General features: G+C 51.3%; 6 protein-coding genes across 6 annotated transcripts; 2 read left to right on the top strand and 4 right to left on the bottom strand.

Moving 5' to 3' along the window:
• Positions 1-1,215: 1,215 nt before the first annotated feature.
• BDZ99DRAFT_421515 (aquaporin-like protein) lies at positions 1,216-2,984 on the top strand. The gene is made up of 3 exons (XM_033716953.1): positions 1,216-1,583; positions 1,633-1,933; positions 1,989-2,984. Exons 1-3 carry the CDS (start codon positions 1,242-1,244, stop codon positions 2,810-2,812), a joined length of 1,467 nt encoding a protein of 488 aa, XP_033574425.1. The 5' UTR covers positions 1,216-1,241; the 3' UTR covers positions 2,813-2,984.
• An 853-nt stretch (positions 2,985-3,837) lies between these two features.
• On the bottom strand, positions 3,838-5,110 carry BDZ99DRAFT_465332 (uncharacterized protein). Its single transcript, XM_033720519.1, has one exon. It carries the CDS (start codon positions 4,618-4,620, stop codon positions 3,949-3,951), a length of 672 nt encoding a protein of 223 aa, XP_033574426.1. The 5' UTR covers positions 4,621-5,110; the 3' UTR covers positions 3,838-3,948.
• A 1,780-nt stretch (positions 5,111-6,890) lies between these two features.
• Positions 6,891-8,215, bottom strand: BDZ99DRAFT_392791 (integral membrane protein-like protein; the record flags this gene model as incomplete). The annotated part of the gene is made up of 3 exons (XM_033715811.1): positions 6,891-7,559; positions 7,612-7,644; positions 7,697-8,215. 3 exons carry the CDS (start codon positions 8,213-8,215, stop codon positions 6,891-6,893), a joined length of 1,221 nt encoding a protein of 406 aa, XP_033574427.1.
• Positions 8,216-11,317: 3,102 nt separating this feature from the next.
• BDZ99DRAFT_500650 (uncharacterized protein) lies at positions 11,318-12,585 on the bottom strand (the record flags this gene model as incomplete). Its single annotated transcript, XM_033723740.1, has 3 exons — positions 11,318-12,270; positions 12,337-12,446; positions 12,506-12,585. 3 exons carry the CDS (start codon positions 12,583-12,585, stop codon positions 11,345-11,347), a joined length of 1,116 nt encoding a protein of 371 aa, XP_033574428.1. The 3' UTR covers positions 11,318-11,344.
• A 742-nt stretch (positions 12,586-13,327) lies between these two features.
• BDZ99DRAFT_421524 (uncharacterized protein) lies at positions 13,328-14,637 on the top strand. Its single transcript, XM_033716954.1, has 3 exons — positions 13,328-13,430; positions 13,486-14,406; positions 14,473-14,637. The coding sequence occupies exons 1-3, from the start codon at positions 13,343-13,345 to the stop codon at positions 14,589-14,591; spliced, it is 1,128 nt and encodes a 375-aa protein (XP_033574429.1). The 5' UTR covers positions 13,328-13,342; the 3' UTR covers positions 14,592-14,637.
• Positions 14,638-14,663: 26 nt separating this feature from the next.
• On the bottom strand, positions 14,664-16,310 carry BDZ99DRAFT_421527 (uncharacterized protein). The gene is made up of 2 exons (XM_033716955.1): positions 16,208-16,310; positions 14,664-16,157 (listed from the first exon to the last, which is right to left on the bottom strand). The coding sequence occupies exons 1-2, from the start codon at positions 16,290-16,292 to the stop codon at positions 14,674-14,676; spliced, it is 1,569 nt and encodes a 522-aa protein (XP_033574430.1). The 5' UTR covers positions 16,293-16,310; the 3' UTR covers positions 14,664-14,673.
• Positions 16,311-16,768: the final 458 nt, after the last annotated feature.

Consider the following 16,768-nt stretch of genomic DNA (forward strand, 5'->3'; position numbering starts at 1 on the left):
AGAGGGGTGCAGTTGATGGACGGATGCTTTCGTCACGCACCCTGGCACCCTGGCACCCTGGCACCCAGCCGCCATGGCGCGCCGCGCCTTTGCGTCACGTGTGAATTCCTGCGCCATGATGATACCCACCGTGCCACCCACTCTTCTTCCACCCCGGTCCTCTCCACACCCCTGTTGTATTCTGCATTATGCTCGTATAAAGAGCTACTGCCTGATCAAATACAGCCCAGAGACAACAGTCCGTGGCTGCCTGTCCGAAGCCGTCAAACCATACGACGGCACATTCCTGACGAAATAGGCTACTTGTACTGTGCGAAAAGCCTCTGCTTGAGAGAAAGCATCACTTCAATGTATACATTGCTCCCGCCAGCATTGCCAGCATTGCCATCGACCGTGTCCGCTTGACTGCTCCCGTCACCTGATCACGTTGCCGTGTGGCCTCGGTGCCTCGCTATCGACTTGTTTCAGCTTCGAATCAGTCTCAGCCGGATGCAGTGCTCCAGCTGTTTGCTGACACTACTACCATCACTCACAGTCCTTTCGTACGCGCGACACCAAGCCGGCTGGCTTCAGAGGAAGTAGCAAGATACCTCGCGGTGCAGTGCCTTCTACCGCTGCAAGGGTAGCCACTGGCCATGGCGTCCGCTAGGGAACATGGCATTCTAGTGCCCGCGGACTGAGGGCTCGCGGTACCTCCCAGCCTGCTCTAGATTCGGCATCAACGACGTCAGGTGTGAGGTATGGCAATATGAGGCCCTCATCAGGAATTGCGTCTACCGTCTCCCTGGCCGTATCGGCTTGAAGACTCTGCCGTGTGTCAATGGTGCGAATCCTGATCGACTCTGCCGAGTCCATGTCCACTGCTGCCCTCGAGCCTTCCTCACTACAACCACCCCCTCGTCAGGAACCACTTCCGTCATGCATCGAGTCTCCCGCCGTCGTGCTTTCCGCGCGACGCCTCTTGCAGCCGGGGCCATCAATACCTCTAGCTATCCCGTCTCCCCTTCTCGTCCATCCTGCTTGTTTTCCTCGCCCAAACAACATCCTTTGAACCCGCTTCCTATTCTTCCAGAACGCTACCGCAAACGTCTTCCCTAAGCTAGTCCTTTTCCTGTCTGTATCTTCCTACACTACTCCTCATTAGCTGTGTTTTCCCTCTCAACCCTTTGCTTCCTCTTCCGTTCTTGGACAAACCCTCACCTCCCGTCCCTACTTGTACCGCTGTTTCCCTCGGCTTCACCATGAATATCAACGCACCGACGGGAACCTTTATGGTGCTACCAGGCATGCGAGCTTTGACCACTGACCCCGATCACCCCGGAGAGCGCCGCCTGCGTGGCCTCGAGTGGATGCCAAATCGAGTCCGCAATCTGGTGATAGCAATGATTGGAGAGTTTGTTGGCACTTTCTTGTTCCTCTTCTTTGCCTTTGCTGGAACTCAAATCGCCAATGCCGCCCCAGTCACTCCTGGGGGTAAACCCAACACCTCGGTGCTACTCTACATCAGTCTATCGTTTGGATTCTCGCTACTCGTGAACGCATGGATCTTCTTTCGGATTAGCGGCGGCCTCTTCAACCCAGCAGTCAGTACCTTTCTCTACTTTTTTAATTTTATTCGCTAAATCAATGCAGGTTACTTTGGGATTGTGCCTAATTGGCGCAGTGGGATGGATCAGGGGAGCTTTTTCCCTCATCTCCCAGATTGCTGGCGCCATGGCTGCGGCAGGTGTCGCGTCTGCTCTTTTCCCTGGTCCTCTTGCCGTCAGAACCACCCTCACTGCAGGGACCTCAGTTGTGCGAGGCCTCTTCATCGAAATGTTCCTCACTGCCGAACTGGTCTTTTGCATCTTCATGCTAGCAGCAGAGAAGCACAAAGCAACTTTCCTCGCGCCAATCGGTATTGGAATCTCCTTGTTTATCGCCGAGCTAGCCGGTATGTGTCTGAATTACTCCTGGATGCAATCTTAAGTACCCTGACAATATCGTAGGCGTTTACTACACGGGCGGCTCTCTCAATCCCGCCCGATCTTTCGGTCCAGATGTAGTCCTTCGCCACTTCGACGGCTACCATTGGATATACTGGGTCGGGCCCTTCCTCGGCGCCCTCATCGCCGTCATCTTCTACCGCCTCGTCAAGGTACTCGAGTACGAAACCGCAAACCCCGGCCAGGACTTCAGTGACCAGGAGGCCGCCGAGTTCGACCCAGATGACGAACCTGCCGACGTCGAAGACGTCCAACGCCCCGTCCCCATGAAGAAGAACTACAGTGAGTCCAAGAAAAGAGGATCGGGGGAATCCAAGTACAGAGGCTCTGAAGAGAAGCCAAGACGACAGAGATCCGCACACACGTCCCACAACTCCCAGTCCCACAACTCCCAAAACAACACTCAAGGGCAAAACTTTGGCTCACGCACAGGCCCCCAAGGCCGCGGCCGCGACGGCACCGACGAAGTCAGCCTCCCGCCGTCCCACGATCGCTGCCGCCGGAACAACACCTCGCAGTCCTCTGGCCAGAGCCTGAAGCCGGAGATGGTGGACATCCCCGGCCGCCCCAGCAAGCCCCACACCCGCAACAACCGCGCCCGCAGCCTCGAAGAGCGCAACGCAGATGCCTACGCCGCCGCCGCGCGCGCCGTCTACCCCCCGACTACCCCGACCATGCACCTCCATGGCGGCGACGCCACCTACTCGGAGCGCGACCGCGACTTCGCCCGCTACCAGTCGCGCGCGCAGGCGCGGCCGTACGCGCATGGCCCGGATGCGGAGAGCGGCAGCGCGGGGTACTCGGACGACACCACTGCGCCGTCCTGACGGTCTCGCGAGCCAGAGGAGGAGGATGGTTGTGAGGGTGGGGTCATGTACCATCTCTGCGTCTGGCTGCCGCATTGCTTGATTAGGTCGTGGTTTTGTCCGTGAGAGGGGCAGTGGGGTAGGGAAATTGTTTTGTGTGCGAATTGCGCTTTGGGTGCTTGGGAATTTTGGGGGCTGGCAGGGAGCGGGGGCGTTGGGGATTAGGTACGGGGTTCAGGTTGAGTTGGGGTTGGGGGTGAGGTGCGAAAGGGTAATGGGATATTGTGATAGGCGTCGTGTACGGTGTATATATGTTACTACGAGTCAGTGGGCTGGTATTGGAATTAATCCAGGGTATCGTTCCTCGTGTTTCTCAGTCATTTGTTGCCTTGTTAGTATGCTGGTGGAGAGAGAGAGAGAGGAAGAGCAGCAGTTCCTGCATTTGCGCCTTGTACATACGCTAACCTCCGTGACATTTGGAGAGGAGAGTCTGGCTTCATTTGCTTCTCGAAGCTATCTTCGTCGGAGAACGGGAAACTGTGTTGTGAGGGGAATGGGGTCTTGTGAGGGCAATGGAGTCTTGTGAGGACAATAGAGTCTTGCGAGTCATCAGGTTGACGGTGTGAAGGAAAGGGTGAGGATACTTAAGTACCAGCCAAAGGGCGGTATACTAGCATCGACGACGGCATTGCGGACAAGCTTACATACATACGTCTTTGTATGTTTCCAGGCATTTGGTGCTAGATAACATGGTCACTGATAAAGCAAAATGTAGTCACTCTAGGCTGTGCTGCGGGAGAGGTTTTGACCGCATCGCACAAGGTTGGAATGGGTTCGGCGTATTTTTGTTGAGGTCTCGGATAATTGTTCGCGGTGTGTGTAGAACCCCTTTCCGTGGGCCTTGCTGATGGGTAGTCGTTTAGGTATGGTGTCGGAGCAGGAGATGTGAGAAGCTATAGAACAATGTTAGTAATATAGAGTCGTTAGGGGGAGAGATGAGTTGATGATCCATTTATAGACGTGATTCGTTGGGTCGATAGGTTGTGGAAGTGAAAACGTTTGCAGAGAAAGTCATAGAAAAGACGAAGTATCATAGGGAAGTATTGTATAGCTAGGTACTGGTGTGTACGGTGGATTTCTGAGCACATTAAGTCACTCTACAGAAGTTTGATAGTCTCTGGATGTCCGCGGAAAGCATGTGAGGTGCCGTCTTCGAGGAGCCTGTCTCGAATGCTGCCAATGCCGATTCTTTCGAATGTTTGAATGTTTCCGGCCTTTCCCACTCGTTTTAGGAGCAAGCCGTCCCTCCATGTGGACCAGTGCTTTGAGTGATACACACAGATTTGCAAAAGTGTAGCAGTCGCCCCCGGCCGAAGCAAATCGGCCAAATCATTCTGTGTATCAATCAAAACGTCTTCCAGGGGGCCCGTTCCGTTGACCAGGGAGCATTGTAGTGCGTCTGATTCATTGCGGGAGGTCACTTTCACGATCTCGAGTACTCCAGTGATCTCGAGATCTGCACGAACGAGTCGTCCCGTCAACTCTGGGCCTTCCCAGTCGCAGCGAAGGTCGAAGTTGATCGCAGGTATAGTAGGGACTCGAGCCGTGTAGCGACGATGTCTGCCCGGATGATCGTAATTGACGCCTTTGATCAGAGACAGCCAGGACCGAGTTGGCATATAGAAGACGGAGCTGTCAACCCGTGTTGATGTTGTATTTAGCTTTTCGTCATGCGACCAAAGTAATGAAGCAGCGAAATCCTCTTTCCACAGTCCTAAAGCTGGCGTCCAATTTGTCTCCCGGGCGAAGTACTGAATCACGCCTGCCATTGCTGCCAACCGATCGGTGCGCTGCGTGGTTTTCCGGTATGAATAATCTGCCACCCATTTCTCCCATTTCAGACAAGGGCCGTACACACCAGTACCTAGCTATACAATACTTCCCTATGATATTTCGTCTTTTCTATGACTTTCTCTGCCGTCTTTGGTATATCGTCACTTTTCAGCACGCCTCCCAATTCCTCTGATGGCGTCGGGCAAGGCTCGGCTTCGAGAGGTTGAGACGTGCTTCTGGTTACTTTAAGCACCTTCGTGTTTTCCCCGCCAAATTGTGCAAGGCACTCGTGCTCGTTCGACTCGCCACTTCGCTTCATGGCGAGCTCAATATGATGCAGCTTGGAGTGACGGTACTCAGGAAGTGTGTTTCGAGAAACGTGAGTTTAGAGAGCGATGAGGATTCGGCATAGACTATACATATTGCGGTCGACGGCAGGCCTAATGGAAAAGGATTTTCATCGCTCTTGAGGTCTGGGAAGTAATTGTAAGGAGACTGGAGTTTGAGTGATGTTCTTGAGGGAAGGCTGGGGCTCAAAGATGCCGCAGCTTCGATCATATGACCATGACCGTTTTGCAGCTCTGTCGATGGAACCGAGGCTTATCAGCTACGCGAAACTTACGACGAGACAAGGACAGATAAGATTGGTGAAAGAGTTCAAGGCGCATCTCAGCCTTGCTTGTAACGCTGTCATGGTGGTGGCTGAGCAGAATGGTTGCATACTTCACGGCCTCAGCAGGGCAGATTCGCTCTCAGCCCTGGAGTGGCAGCCTTGCTAGCTGTTGTGATTTATGCACTTATGGAGCCGCGGGTAGTTAGGTTGCTAGGCAGTGGGTAGTAAGAGGGATGAAATGGAGCCCACACGCCATGCGGGTGGGCAAGGGTCCTGACTGTTCAGGCCTCCACAATATCGGTAAATCAGAGAACTACATTGTTGGAAGCATATATACAGAATTGCAAAAGTAGGGTTTAGTACGAGTTAGTGTGAAATCATGATCCACCATGCACAAGATTCTCACACATGTAAGAATTAAACGTGGAACTGTCACGTGCATATCATGTGAGAGTCACGTTTCCCCCCAATCGAGCCCAGGAGTGTTTAAATAGGTCGACAAATCTCCGCACTTGACTTGGACAGTAGAAACCGTCCATAGGAGTGGATTAACAAAAGCAGATTCGTTGGCACATGGGGTCGGAGTTGGCACTTGATGCAAAACGAAGACGGAAATGAGACCGATGAGGGATGTTTCGAAATGATTGGATTCTGACGATCTCTACTATCAATTGTTTATGCTTCTCGTTTATATGTTGGCCAGTGATGTCGAGCATGTTGGACTAGTTACAGCATATATTTATAGAGACGAAAAATAAATTCGTATGACGGTGGTGGCCATCACTGTCTGAGGTAAAAACGTCAGCAACGCTGTACTCCACCACGTAATGATCTGATCCATATGTGTTTTAAGTCCGCACACAACCTTCAATCATATGACCAGACAGGGCATCTTAACTCCCTCTTCCTCGAAAGCCTTTGTTGGTTTGCAGGCCGTAGCATCTGAACATTGGTGGGACGCGACATTATGTACATAAAAGCGCCCTGTTTGCTACCGGCAGTGATTGCTGTAGGTAATTGTCATAATCCAACAGCCTTCGCTATTCCTCGATGCGTCTTCACAGTCACAAAGTCACGGCTTTGGGCATTAGATGGAAATTTGTTTGGTACGATTGGGAGTGGAGTGCTCGGCCTTCGTCGGCTGGATAGACTATTAGAGAAGCTGTGCATCGTTGAAACACTCTGAGATGCCCATAAATGATGCCTCCCGAGGTCGGGATGTTGAATCCCATACCAGTGAATGAATCGTACGAATAGGGCCGAGGTGGCTCTCTGAACTAATCTCAACCGCTGTGTCTTCCTCCGAAAGTTTGGTTCGTTGTATCGCTGTCGTTGGACTACAATGCTATTTTCCGATAATATATGAGGGTTCGAAATGGCCGAGCGGTGTCGAATGGCCCTACTTTTTCAGTGAATAACTCTAAGTACAGGCTGTAGGTTGGTGGGACGGCTGTGTAGCAATGCTCTTCCAGGCCTGAAAGAACTACGTCCTGGTTTGGAGCAACAGAACGGTGCTGAATCGTGAAGTCCTGTCCTGATGATCCCTTAATCCGTAGACCTCCGTCTCGCTCAATTGTTCGCCCAGCCCTCAAGCACGGCGTAACACTCCCCACGACCTACTGGTTATCGGAATCCGTCCATGACCAGCACTCATCAATCAGTTATATGCGCCAGTTGACCTGTCCGGCCACTCTCCTCGCTATACCGCTTCTCAGGCGTCAGCGACTGCAGCCTATGATGCCCACCGCCCATCTCATCAAAGTCCGCATCCTGCGCCTGCTCATGTACAACTGCCGTGGTTGTGACGAGCTTGATATCCTTGGCGCCAACACGGAACAAATCGTCTGTGCTCCCGTTGAGACTTGCAGCGCGACTTCTACTACGGCGTGGGCGGCCCGTTGCTTCGATGACAGTGGCGGCTCCGAAGCGCTTGCTGGAGCTCCAGATGGTGCTGAACGTGTCCATGCCATCAGACTCGGACGGCGGGACATCGGAGAGGATCATAATGCGGCGGGTGAAGGTGTACAGGAGGACGTCAAGCCAGCCGTTCGAAGTTATCATGCAAGCTGAGAAGCAGAGGCGGCCGAGGGACGGGTTGTGGTTGCTCATGCTGGCCATGCGGGCGGAGGCGAGCGGCAGCGTGCACACGATGTACACGAGGGGGTAAACCATCATCATTCTGGAAATGTTCTTGACGTGGTCGGCTTCGGCGGCGCTGTAGTAGCCTGTGCGGAGGCGTTGGAAGAGGATCAGGAAGATGGTAGCGTAGGTGCCGATGACGCCGAACTCGAAGACAAAGATCCAGAAATAGTGGGTCCAGAGCTGGAGAGTGTTAGGGCTATTGGAGTGAAGATGTGTGATAAGATGTACTTACTCTGACCAGGGCGAAGTCATGGTGTACCCAACACTATGATATCTGAGTTAGTGACGGATATCAAAGGGAGTGGAAGGCCACTTACCCAAGCACCTGCACGAACATATATTTCATGTGGATGGAGTCCGACACCAATGAGCGCCATGATATAGACGAAAGCCCACAAGGCGGCAAGCGTGGCAATGAAGTAGCGGGTCCTCAACCGGTAGTTGAGTATCACTGACGCAAGGGTATGGATTCCGATGGCAAAGCACATAACCCCACTGGCAAGATCCCCCGTGGAAACAAACCAACCCTGGGCCCAGCATATTCGCGTACCGACGGCAATCTTGTTCAGGCGAAGCCATTCCGTGTTGAGCAGGAAGGCTATGGACTGCTGGATATCGGCGAAGACGAGATTTAGAATGAGAATGACAAACTGGCTGCTCCGCTTCGCCTTGATATGCCATCGGATGACTCGATATAAGAGAATGGAGAACAGAGAAAAGGAGGCAAAGAATGAAATGAACCCAAGGGCCGACACTGCCCTCAGCCAGAGTCGGATATGGTGGGGGAGGGGATCGAGCGAGGACGAGTCGACATCGAGAGAGCCGGCCTTGGTCATGACTGCGGGTAGGAAAGCTGGAGAAAGCCTCGACGCCGAACAAAGGCACGCGGACAACAAGACGAAGTATATGTCTCGGACTAGGTGAAGTAACGTAGGTGGTGGGGTTATTACGGTGGAGGTAGTGGTTGAAAAAAGCTTGGCAGGTCCAAAAAGCTTAGGCCACCGTAACAACTACCTCGACCGTGACAACCCCATCACCGACGTTATATGGATCTCTAGCCCCGCTTTGACGCAGTGCGAAAGTAAGAACGATCTGTGCCGCAGATTTAGTGTCCACGGGCCGCACACGAGCTGGTGTGGGCCGAGATGATCTTCTGGCGCTGCTGAAGGCGCCGAGAGGGGCAGAGGGCACCATGTTCCGCGCCCCGTGAATGGCTGGACTCTGACTGACAGGGCAGGGATAAAGCATGCTCGACACCCTGTGTAGGGCGAAGAAGGGTGGCAAGCCGGTGGTGTGGTGGTGATGGCAGAAAGGCATGTGGTAAGGCTGCACGTTGCTCAGGGGCTAAGCGGGGCCTCGATGCGATGGGGCGGCCCGCGCGTGGTGAGTGCTCTTTCGGCGCTTCTCGACCTGATGCACGCTAGGTTTGCATCCTTTACGCTCCACCATCGTCCTTCGTACGCAATTCTCGCTCCCAGCGCCAGGTCCACGGCTTGCCTAATGATCCTATGCCGGTCGATGGGCTCGATACGTATATAACATCCTTTTCGCGCAAGCACGAGGCTCGTGTCGGTCGTCAGCGCTGGCTTTTGAGTTGCGCGCACGGGTCCCACCATCTTGGCTCACCACGACCTTCTGCTTTGCGGTAGCGTTGCTGATACCAAGTTTGGCCAGGAGTAGTAGTCTGTGCCCTGTTTGTACGACTTTCAACATCATCAGATGGTCGGGGTCGGATCGTCCGTCTACATCTTCAACCTGTGCCTCACTTGCTTCACCCCGCTCGACTTCATACAGTAGCCCCGATCCCTGTGTCTGTCCAGCAGCTCTCTTCCAAATCACTGGGACGGAAGCATCGGACCCCGCGACCTCTTGTCATCCATGCCTGACACCATATTTTCCTTTCCACGCGATTACATGCATCTGTTGTTGGTGGCTGGCTGTACAACATGTGAGCCTGTGCTCGCGGTTCCCGGATACGCCCATCTGTGGCCTTCACCATCTCGTTTCAACTTCTTCTCAAGCTGGCTAGTGAGGATTATCCCACAAAGTGTTGCCGGCGCCACCGACGGCTGGTGCGAACTCCTCTAACATCGTCGGCCGTGCGAGGGTAGAAAACTTTGCGGGGTCGTCCAGGGACCCCCGGGCGCATCGCTTGCGTGTGTGTAAGGAATCTGAATCAGGTCCAGACATGGGCAGGGCTGGGGTCAAGCATTGGAAAATTTGAACGCTTGTGGACCGGGCCGAGTTGGTCCTTTGCTCGTTTTCCTCTTTCAGTATCGTATCCCATCTTGGAAAGGCAGGTAAGCCGTGACGTTAATTATTTGGCATCACGTGGCAATCACGTGCCTGGACGTGGTGAGGGAGAAAGAATTGATTTATTCTACCCTGGCCTTCCCGAGGCCCCTGGGTATGGAATGAGGGTATGGAATGAAGATCATCTACTTCCTCTAACTCCTTCCTTACGCTGAAGGTCCCATCCTCTCAATGACCCGTGAGATCTACTATTCTAGCCAACGAGGTCCTCCCGGAGTCGAGCCTACAGAGCATAGACTTTAATTAAAGATTGCCGTCATTTGAGGCTCCTTTTCCCCGCCCTCCACCTATCGAACCATCACGGAGTCTGTCCCGCTCCCGACGTCCCCCACCCGTAAATTCCGTGCCGATCCGTGATGCCTAGCTATGACTATAGCCTGGTTTACGGCCTAAATTCCAGGGTTCAAGGTTGTATCAGGTGTGATATTCAGCGCTTCTGATGCATTCCAAACAATGCCCTATTTCAAGTCGTCTGACTTATCTTTTGCCTCGAACACCGAATCGAACGAGAATATCAATCTCAATTGGTATGGGAAATTGATCGGATTGGGACTAGGCTACCACTGTCCAGTGTCATGATAAGAGAAGGCTATTTCACACGTGCTGTGCTTTGCACTTATGCGAGTGCTGTGCGGTAGGTATTGCGTTGTCGTTCTAGACTCGCCCTCCAGTAGAACTCACGTGAAGGACCAGCTAACGCCGACCGAACACTTGAAGTCGCTGTCGCAGGCGTTTTCAACAACTTCGGAGACAGTGATCTTGTCTGATGCGAAGGTAAAGTCAAGACTTATTCCGGCTAATGTTCTCTCAAAAATCAGCTAGTCAGATAATCCCGTTCCAGGGTCAAGATGCGTGGAACTTACCATTTACCGTCCCAAATTTACTCGTTACATCTTTCGTTCCGTTAATTGCGGATACGAACTTCATTGTAGGAAATTAACATACCCTAATCGTTTACTGAGTCTTTCTCCTTCATAGAACCTAAGAGGTCGTCAAATATCTTCTGGGCCTGCATGATTCACCTAACAGTACCAGGAAGAGGCTTAGTAATGATTCTGAGCGGTTCGCTCCGGAGTATTCATGGAGCGTTGTCGCCAAGACTCGGGAGGCTCCCTGCTGCATTCATTCCATCTCTCGTTTGCCAGACTAATTCCTTCGAGCAATCTTATGGTAACTCGAGGTACCCTCTGATGGCCCAGGCCGTCTCACCGCTTGAAGAATGGGCTACCCGTAGACAAAACCACAGCTCGACACCTGACCCGAGTAGGGCCGCGATTGAATTAACTGGTATTGGACATTGCGGAGTATCGTGCACAGCGGCACGTCCCTAGAGTTTTCCCGTGATGAATTAAAAATTACCATTTTATTGATTGATTCGGAGCCCTGAAGCCAAGGAAGATTTCACAAGCATTCCTTGACACAGCCATTGTAAGACAACGAGACATATCTTAGCCGTGCCCCGTGGCTATCTATTCTAATTTCTGGTCTCAATAATCATTTAGTTCTTGAAAAAGCTTCGGCGTGAGGGTATCGGCTCGGTCGATTCTGGACGATTAGATATGGTCCACTTCTATTTCTGCAGTAATTATCGTCAACGCTTACCGATCTTATATGAGACGCCGTTAGGTAAATTAAGAGTTTATAACATGGCTCTACATGACCCAGCACTTGTCCGATAACAACAGCTGGTAGTATTTATTCTGAAGCTTAGCTTTCTGGAGCTCGAGGTCCTGTTTATGCTTTTCTTCCATGGTTCGACGCCGATGCTCTTCCTCTTCAAGTAATTTCTCGTTAGCCTGCATCTGCTGTAAAAGCTGTTCCTTTTCCTTCTTATACTTTTCCTCCATCTGCCGTCTTAATTCTTCCCTACCCACCTTCATCTTCTGCAGCTCCTCGCGATACGTCCGCATCTCTTTCTCGGTCTCAGCCTTCAGCTCTTCCAATTCTTCTCTACTTTCTTCGTCTTTCCTCGTTAGGGCCTCTTGAAGCTCCTTACGAATTAATGCTATCCTTTCCTCATTTGCTTTGTTCTGCTTCTCGGCTTCCGATACCACTTCCTTCCCAGCCGCAGTTTCATTCAGCTCCAGCCCTTTATCGACCATATCACTTTGAATATCCAGGGTCACCGGTCTTTTCTTCCTTATGAGATATTGGATTATCTCCAATGCTGATTCTCGACCTCGATCTTGGCGAAAAACCCTGCTACCATGATCGATCATCGCTTTCCAGAATTCAGCCTTGAGTTGAGATTCGTGATCTTCTGCTGTCTCAAGCGAGATTGCACTCCACCTCGTTGTCGCAAGAACTACGCTTCCGAGACCCTCCTCTCCACAGAGCTTTTGAAACATGATCAGGTTCTTCAAGCCCGTGCCTGTCACCCGTGGGTCCTGTATGCGATGCAGGTATATTATACCTGTCAGCTTAATGTCGTGTGTATACGCAGCGGTGAGCCAGTGAGCGACTTCTCGTAGAATCTCGGTGTCGGACTTGTATGTATCGTCGAAGCCAGGGGTATCAACGAGAAATATCTTGGAGCCATCGGGAAGGTTGCAACGCGAAATTTCCACGGTGGCAGTGCCTGCTCAGGTCTATCATTAGTTCACTCGAACTATATTGCTGACTGCGCATCGATAGACGTTCGTACAAGCTTCAAGGCCGTGGCCGATCTTCATTTCCCTCTCGGAAAAATACGAGATCAACGTTGTTTTTCCCGTCCCCGTTATACCCATGACCGCAATGACAATGTCATTTGGTCTGAAGCAAACAATTTAGTGGGTCTGGCATGTTGCATAAGTATTGGCGATTGCACTTACCTAAGCTCTGGGAGGTCTGGCTGGGTGGGATACGCGATGGCTTTACCTTTCAACGATGATCCTCCAGTCGATCTCGACATTTTTGTGTATAAAACAGAAGGGTCTCCAAAGTACTAATTTACTGAAAAGTCACACGCTGCTGAGGATGTAGACGTAGTATGATGGATTATGACCTGAAAGTGGTCCTAGGAAGTACCCTTCAGAATAGGAGCACGAAACGAACCGCGGCGATTAAGTATGTCATCAAAAGCACAAGAGGCTGAAAAGGCGACGCACATCAAGTCTCTTTCTTTCTCAGTGGAGGGTACCATCTGGGTTTGCATTTCAAAGCGGCTATCCGAATATGCAGCGCTCTGCAATGTTGCGTGGGGTAGCAGCTTAAACTTGCCCTAGAATATTGCGGATTGCCGAGAATTCGGGTCATATGCAACTCACCGGAAAGGCGGAGGGGCACGGGAGGACTGTAAAACATAATTGGTCACGGTATGCCTCTCTTCCTTATCGTGGTGCAGCAAACGGTTGCCTTTCGAGGATGTTCAAGGAAGCACAAGGAATCTCAGCCGCACTCTAGGCTACAGACTGCAACTTGATCACAACCCCATGGACACCAGCCTCAGCCACGCGAATACCAGATGCACTGCCTTGGTCCTCGCATCGGCTGAGAGCGTTCATCGAACTGCTTAGCAATGTAAGAACTAAAGGTCTCGCATGTCGAGGATCCTACTGCAGTCTTCAACCACCAAACGATTAATCCTGGGCCCAGCCTCGTCGTCGAGACACACCTCGACATCATAAGTCAACATGCCAGATGGCCAAGACGAAATTGTTATCGCTGTAATGGGAATGACTGGAGTTGGTAAAAGCACATTTATCAAAACAGTGACACAAAGAACCGACATCGTGATTGGCCATACATTGAACAGCCGTAAGAGATCTACTGAGTCCTCAAGCTGAAGCCTGTCTAACATCACAGCTCATAGAAACTAGCGAAGTGCAGGAATACGAATTCTGGGACGCAGGCGTCAAGTACGTTCTCGTCGACACTCCAGGCTTCGACGACACGCACCAATCCGATCAAGTCATCACAACCAAGATTCTACAATGGCTCGCATCTTCATACAGGAAACGCGCTCTGCTAAATGGAGTCGTGTACCTCCACCGGCTATCTGACCCGCGTATGGGTGGCAAAGCGCTCTCAAATTTATTCATGTTCAGACGACTATGCGGCCCTCAAGCTTTGAAAAGCGTTATACTAGCCACGACCTTTTGGGAATCCCTCTCTCCGTCCGAGCTGGGAAGCCGGGAAGAAGAACTAGTTGACCCCAAAAAGGACTTCTGGTCTAAAATGGTGGCTAAAGGGTCTCAGGTGAAGAGGCTAGGTCTGGATAGAGAATCTGGTCTGGGAATGATTAGAGAGATTGCGAAAAACCACAAAGTCACTTTCCAAGTGCAAGATGATATCGTCAACCATGGCGTGGATATCCAAGACGCAGCGCGCGAAGCGATGAGTGCCTCTCAAAAGGGCTTCGACGAAGCTGCAGAACGTCTATTGGAAGACATCAGGCAGGCTGGGAAGGCCAATAAACCTCCGCGATGGGAGCGCCCTCGACTTGATTCTCTGGCGATGGAGATGTTGGAGGAGGAGAAGCGATGGGATGAGCAAATACAGGAACAACGAAAGGCAGAACTGGATGATCTAGCGAAAGTAGTGGAACAGCAAAGGGAAAGCATTAGGCGTCGCAGAGAGCAAAATTCTAAAGGCTATGGCATAAGGGAGAATATCGAAAGAAGCAATCATAAAGTCCAGAAAAATGGAGATTGTAAGGAACATAAGGTACCGAAGGGAACAAGACCGAGGTGTTCGAGTTGTAGGATTAAGATCGGTCGCAAGGGATTTTATCGTAAGTTCTCATTCTCTTAACTGGCAAGTCATCGAAAATGAAGATGCTAATCATTATGCACACTAGATTGTTGTCTGTGTGAACAGCGATGTTTCTTACAATGCGTTGAGTGTGGAAGCCAATGTCCAAACACAAGTCATCCGGAAATGCGTTTGGTTAAATCTACCTTTTTCTGGTTTATATAGCACTTATGGATGTATGTATGTCAAAAGCGCACAACTCATCAATCACACTCAAACAAAGACAAAGTTTTGATACTCGTGTTTTTCAATTGTAATTACGTCGGAGTACTAGTGGCTTGTCTGGTCTCCTCAAGGGCCCAGAGATCCGAATCTCCCCTGCATACCCCGGTGAAACGAGTACAGTGTTGTACTTCAACGTCTCATCCGTCCTCCGAGACTCGTTTGGAGGATCGACAATCATGGTACTGGGATTCCGTAAGGTCTGTCCCCGATTCTCGAGTATCGGCTCGGATTGCTTCTTGCTCGAGCGATCGCTTTCTCGATAATCGCGATAAGAGTAAGGTTGGGAACTGCTTGACCTCCGGACCAGGCCCGGCCTCCCGTTGGAGCTACTGTCCGTATTCTTGGACCTAGTAGGTACGGTATCGTGACGTGGCTGTGAACGAGGCCTATCCATGCGGACCTCCGGTGGCTGTGGAAAAGAAACGCTTTGGCGCTGATGATTACTGACTAGTGACCGAGGAAATGAAAAGGAGCGATATGACGACGCAGCTTTTCGCATATCCCTTGTAGGTAGGGCACTTCTGAGAAGCTTCTCCCACCATGTCCATTGAAGCTCCACACTACCATTTCCAACCGCATGTTGTTCATTCTGCTGTCCAAGGCGCCTGTTATCGATAGTGAGGCGGCCCCTGTCACGGTCATGGCTTCTCTCTACGCAATGTAAGGTGTGCTCTATATCATGGGTTTGTTTCACATCCTCCTCAACTTCTTTTTCGTACTTGTCACCTTCTTGGAGTAGGCTTGCATACCGATCTGCCCGTTCTTCGGCAAGATCCTCGAAGGTCACTTCGAGGTCATCTGTCTGTGTGTATGTTCGCTGAATCAAGCCTTCATATTCATGTCGCTGGGCTGAGATCGCTGAGATCGTTGCTTCATCGTGATCCTGTAGGGCCTCCTCCATAATCCCTTCCAGTTCGGCGATCTCCTTCTTCTGTCTTTTACGAACTTCGTAAAGTTCACCAAGCAAATAACGCCCTGCGCTGGTTTCATCCAGCGCCTTGTCTTCATTAATCAGTTGCCGTTGGATGTCCATCACGACTGAAGGATTCATGGACGCAGCACGAGAAAGGATATCACGTGCGGAATTAGCATCCCCTTCATGACGCATAACAGTAGCGCCACCGTTCACCATTCGGCCCCAGAATTCGGCTTTGTCCTTCAGTGTCTTTTCTCGATCAACGGCGATTGCACGGTCTTCTACCCCGAGGGATTCCCACATAGTGCTAACGAGGACAACGTATGGAAAGCATTGCGATCCGCAAAGAGCTTCGAATAAGCGAATGCTTCGAAGCGCCGAGCCGGCAATCCTGGGCTCTGAAATCCTGTGAAGATATATGATTCCAGCTAAGCTGACTTCATTTTTGCGTAAGACTCCTAGGATGAATGCAATCTCCTTCAAAAGGTCTGCATCGGATCTTGACGTGTCGTTAAAGCCTGGGGTATCGATCAAATGCAAGTTCTGATCTGTTCCATACTCTATGGTATGGACTGTCGCGTCAGAGGTGCCTTATCGCAGTGTCAGTCCTGGACTGTGTTTGATACAAAGAAGTGCCTACAGGACTCTAGTGTATGCCCTATTTCCACTGGTCCATCCGTAAGACGGGATATGAACGTGCTTTTCCCTGAGCCTGTGACTCCCATTATGACTACTGCGACATCCTTTCTTCTGTTCATGTTCGCTGTTAGCATTAGGCAGCTTGACTGAACTGACGATACCTACGTGAGCGGGCCTGACTGATATGTGTCGGCATATCCATCAAAGTCTCTCCGCCTCATCTTTGCATCAGAGCGGACAGCTGAATCCGGTGACTCGACTCGGTCCATGCTTAGTGGTCCTCTTCTACAGGGGACGTTTTCGGATCGAGAAGTGGGAGTAAATTGTACCTTCTTTGGTGAAGCAGGCTTTCTCATTCTTTACATTTGTTTGTTGAACTCTCCGAGTTACAGAAAAAGTCGCAGAAGCCCGTCGCGCAGATCGGTCAGCATGTCAAGCGCTCAGCCGTACGCATGAAGAAAGCCGTGTGGGGGCCTTGTGGCAGGGTTGCTGCAGCGTGGCAACATCAAAAGGCTCGCCTGCAGAAATGTCGGCTATTCTTGACGAACTTGCGGTCTGCTGA

Source organism: Mytilinidion resinicola (assembly GCF_010093595.1).
Source record: "Mytilinidion resinicola strain CBS 304.34 unplaced genomic scaffold BDZ99scaffold_14, whole genome shotgun sequence".
NCBI lineage: Eukaryota > Fungi > Ascomycota > Dothideomycetes > Mytilinidiales > Mytilinidiaceae > Mytilinidion > Mytilinidion resinicola.

Bases quoted from the DNA above. Each gene is read 5' to 3' on its own strand.
- BDZ99DRAFT_421524 (XM_033716954.1), top strand. From the start codon at position 13,343: ATGGGAATGACTGGAGTTGGTAAAAGCACATTTATCAAAACAGTGACA. The intron at 13,431-13,485 runs GTAAGAGATCTA...CACAGCTCATAG, and splicing joins TGGCCATACATTGAACAGCC to AAACTAGCGAAGTGCAGGAA. The intron at 14,407-14,472 runs GTAAGTTCTCAT...TATGCACACTAG, and splicing joins CGGTCGCAAGGGATTTTATC to ATTGTTGTCTGTGTGAACAG.
- BDZ99DRAFT_421527 (XM_033716955.1), bottom strand. From the start codon at position 16,292: ATGGGAGTCACAGGCTCAGGGAAAAGCACGTTCATATCCCGTCTTACG. The intron at 16,158-16,207 runs GTAGGCACTTCT...CACTGCGATAAG, and splicing joins AGGGCATACACTAGAGTCCT to GCACCTCTGACGCGACAGTC.
- BDZ99DRAFT_421515 (XM_033716953.1), top strand. From the start codon at position 1,242: ATGAATATCAACGCACCGACGGGAACCTTTATGGTGCTACCAGGCATG. The intron at 1,584-1,632 runs GTCAGTACCTTT...AAATCAATGCAG, and splicing joins GCGGCCTCTTCAACCCAGCA to GTTACTTTGGGATTGTGCCT. The intron at 1,934-1,988 runs GTATGTGTCTGA...ACAATATCGTAG, and splicing joins GTTTATCGCCGAGCTAGCCG to GCGTTTACTACACGGGCGGC.
- BDZ99DRAFT_465332 (XM_033720519.1), bottom strand. From the start codon at position 4,620: ATGGCAGGCGTGATTCAGTACTTCGCCCGGGAGACAAATTGGACGCCA.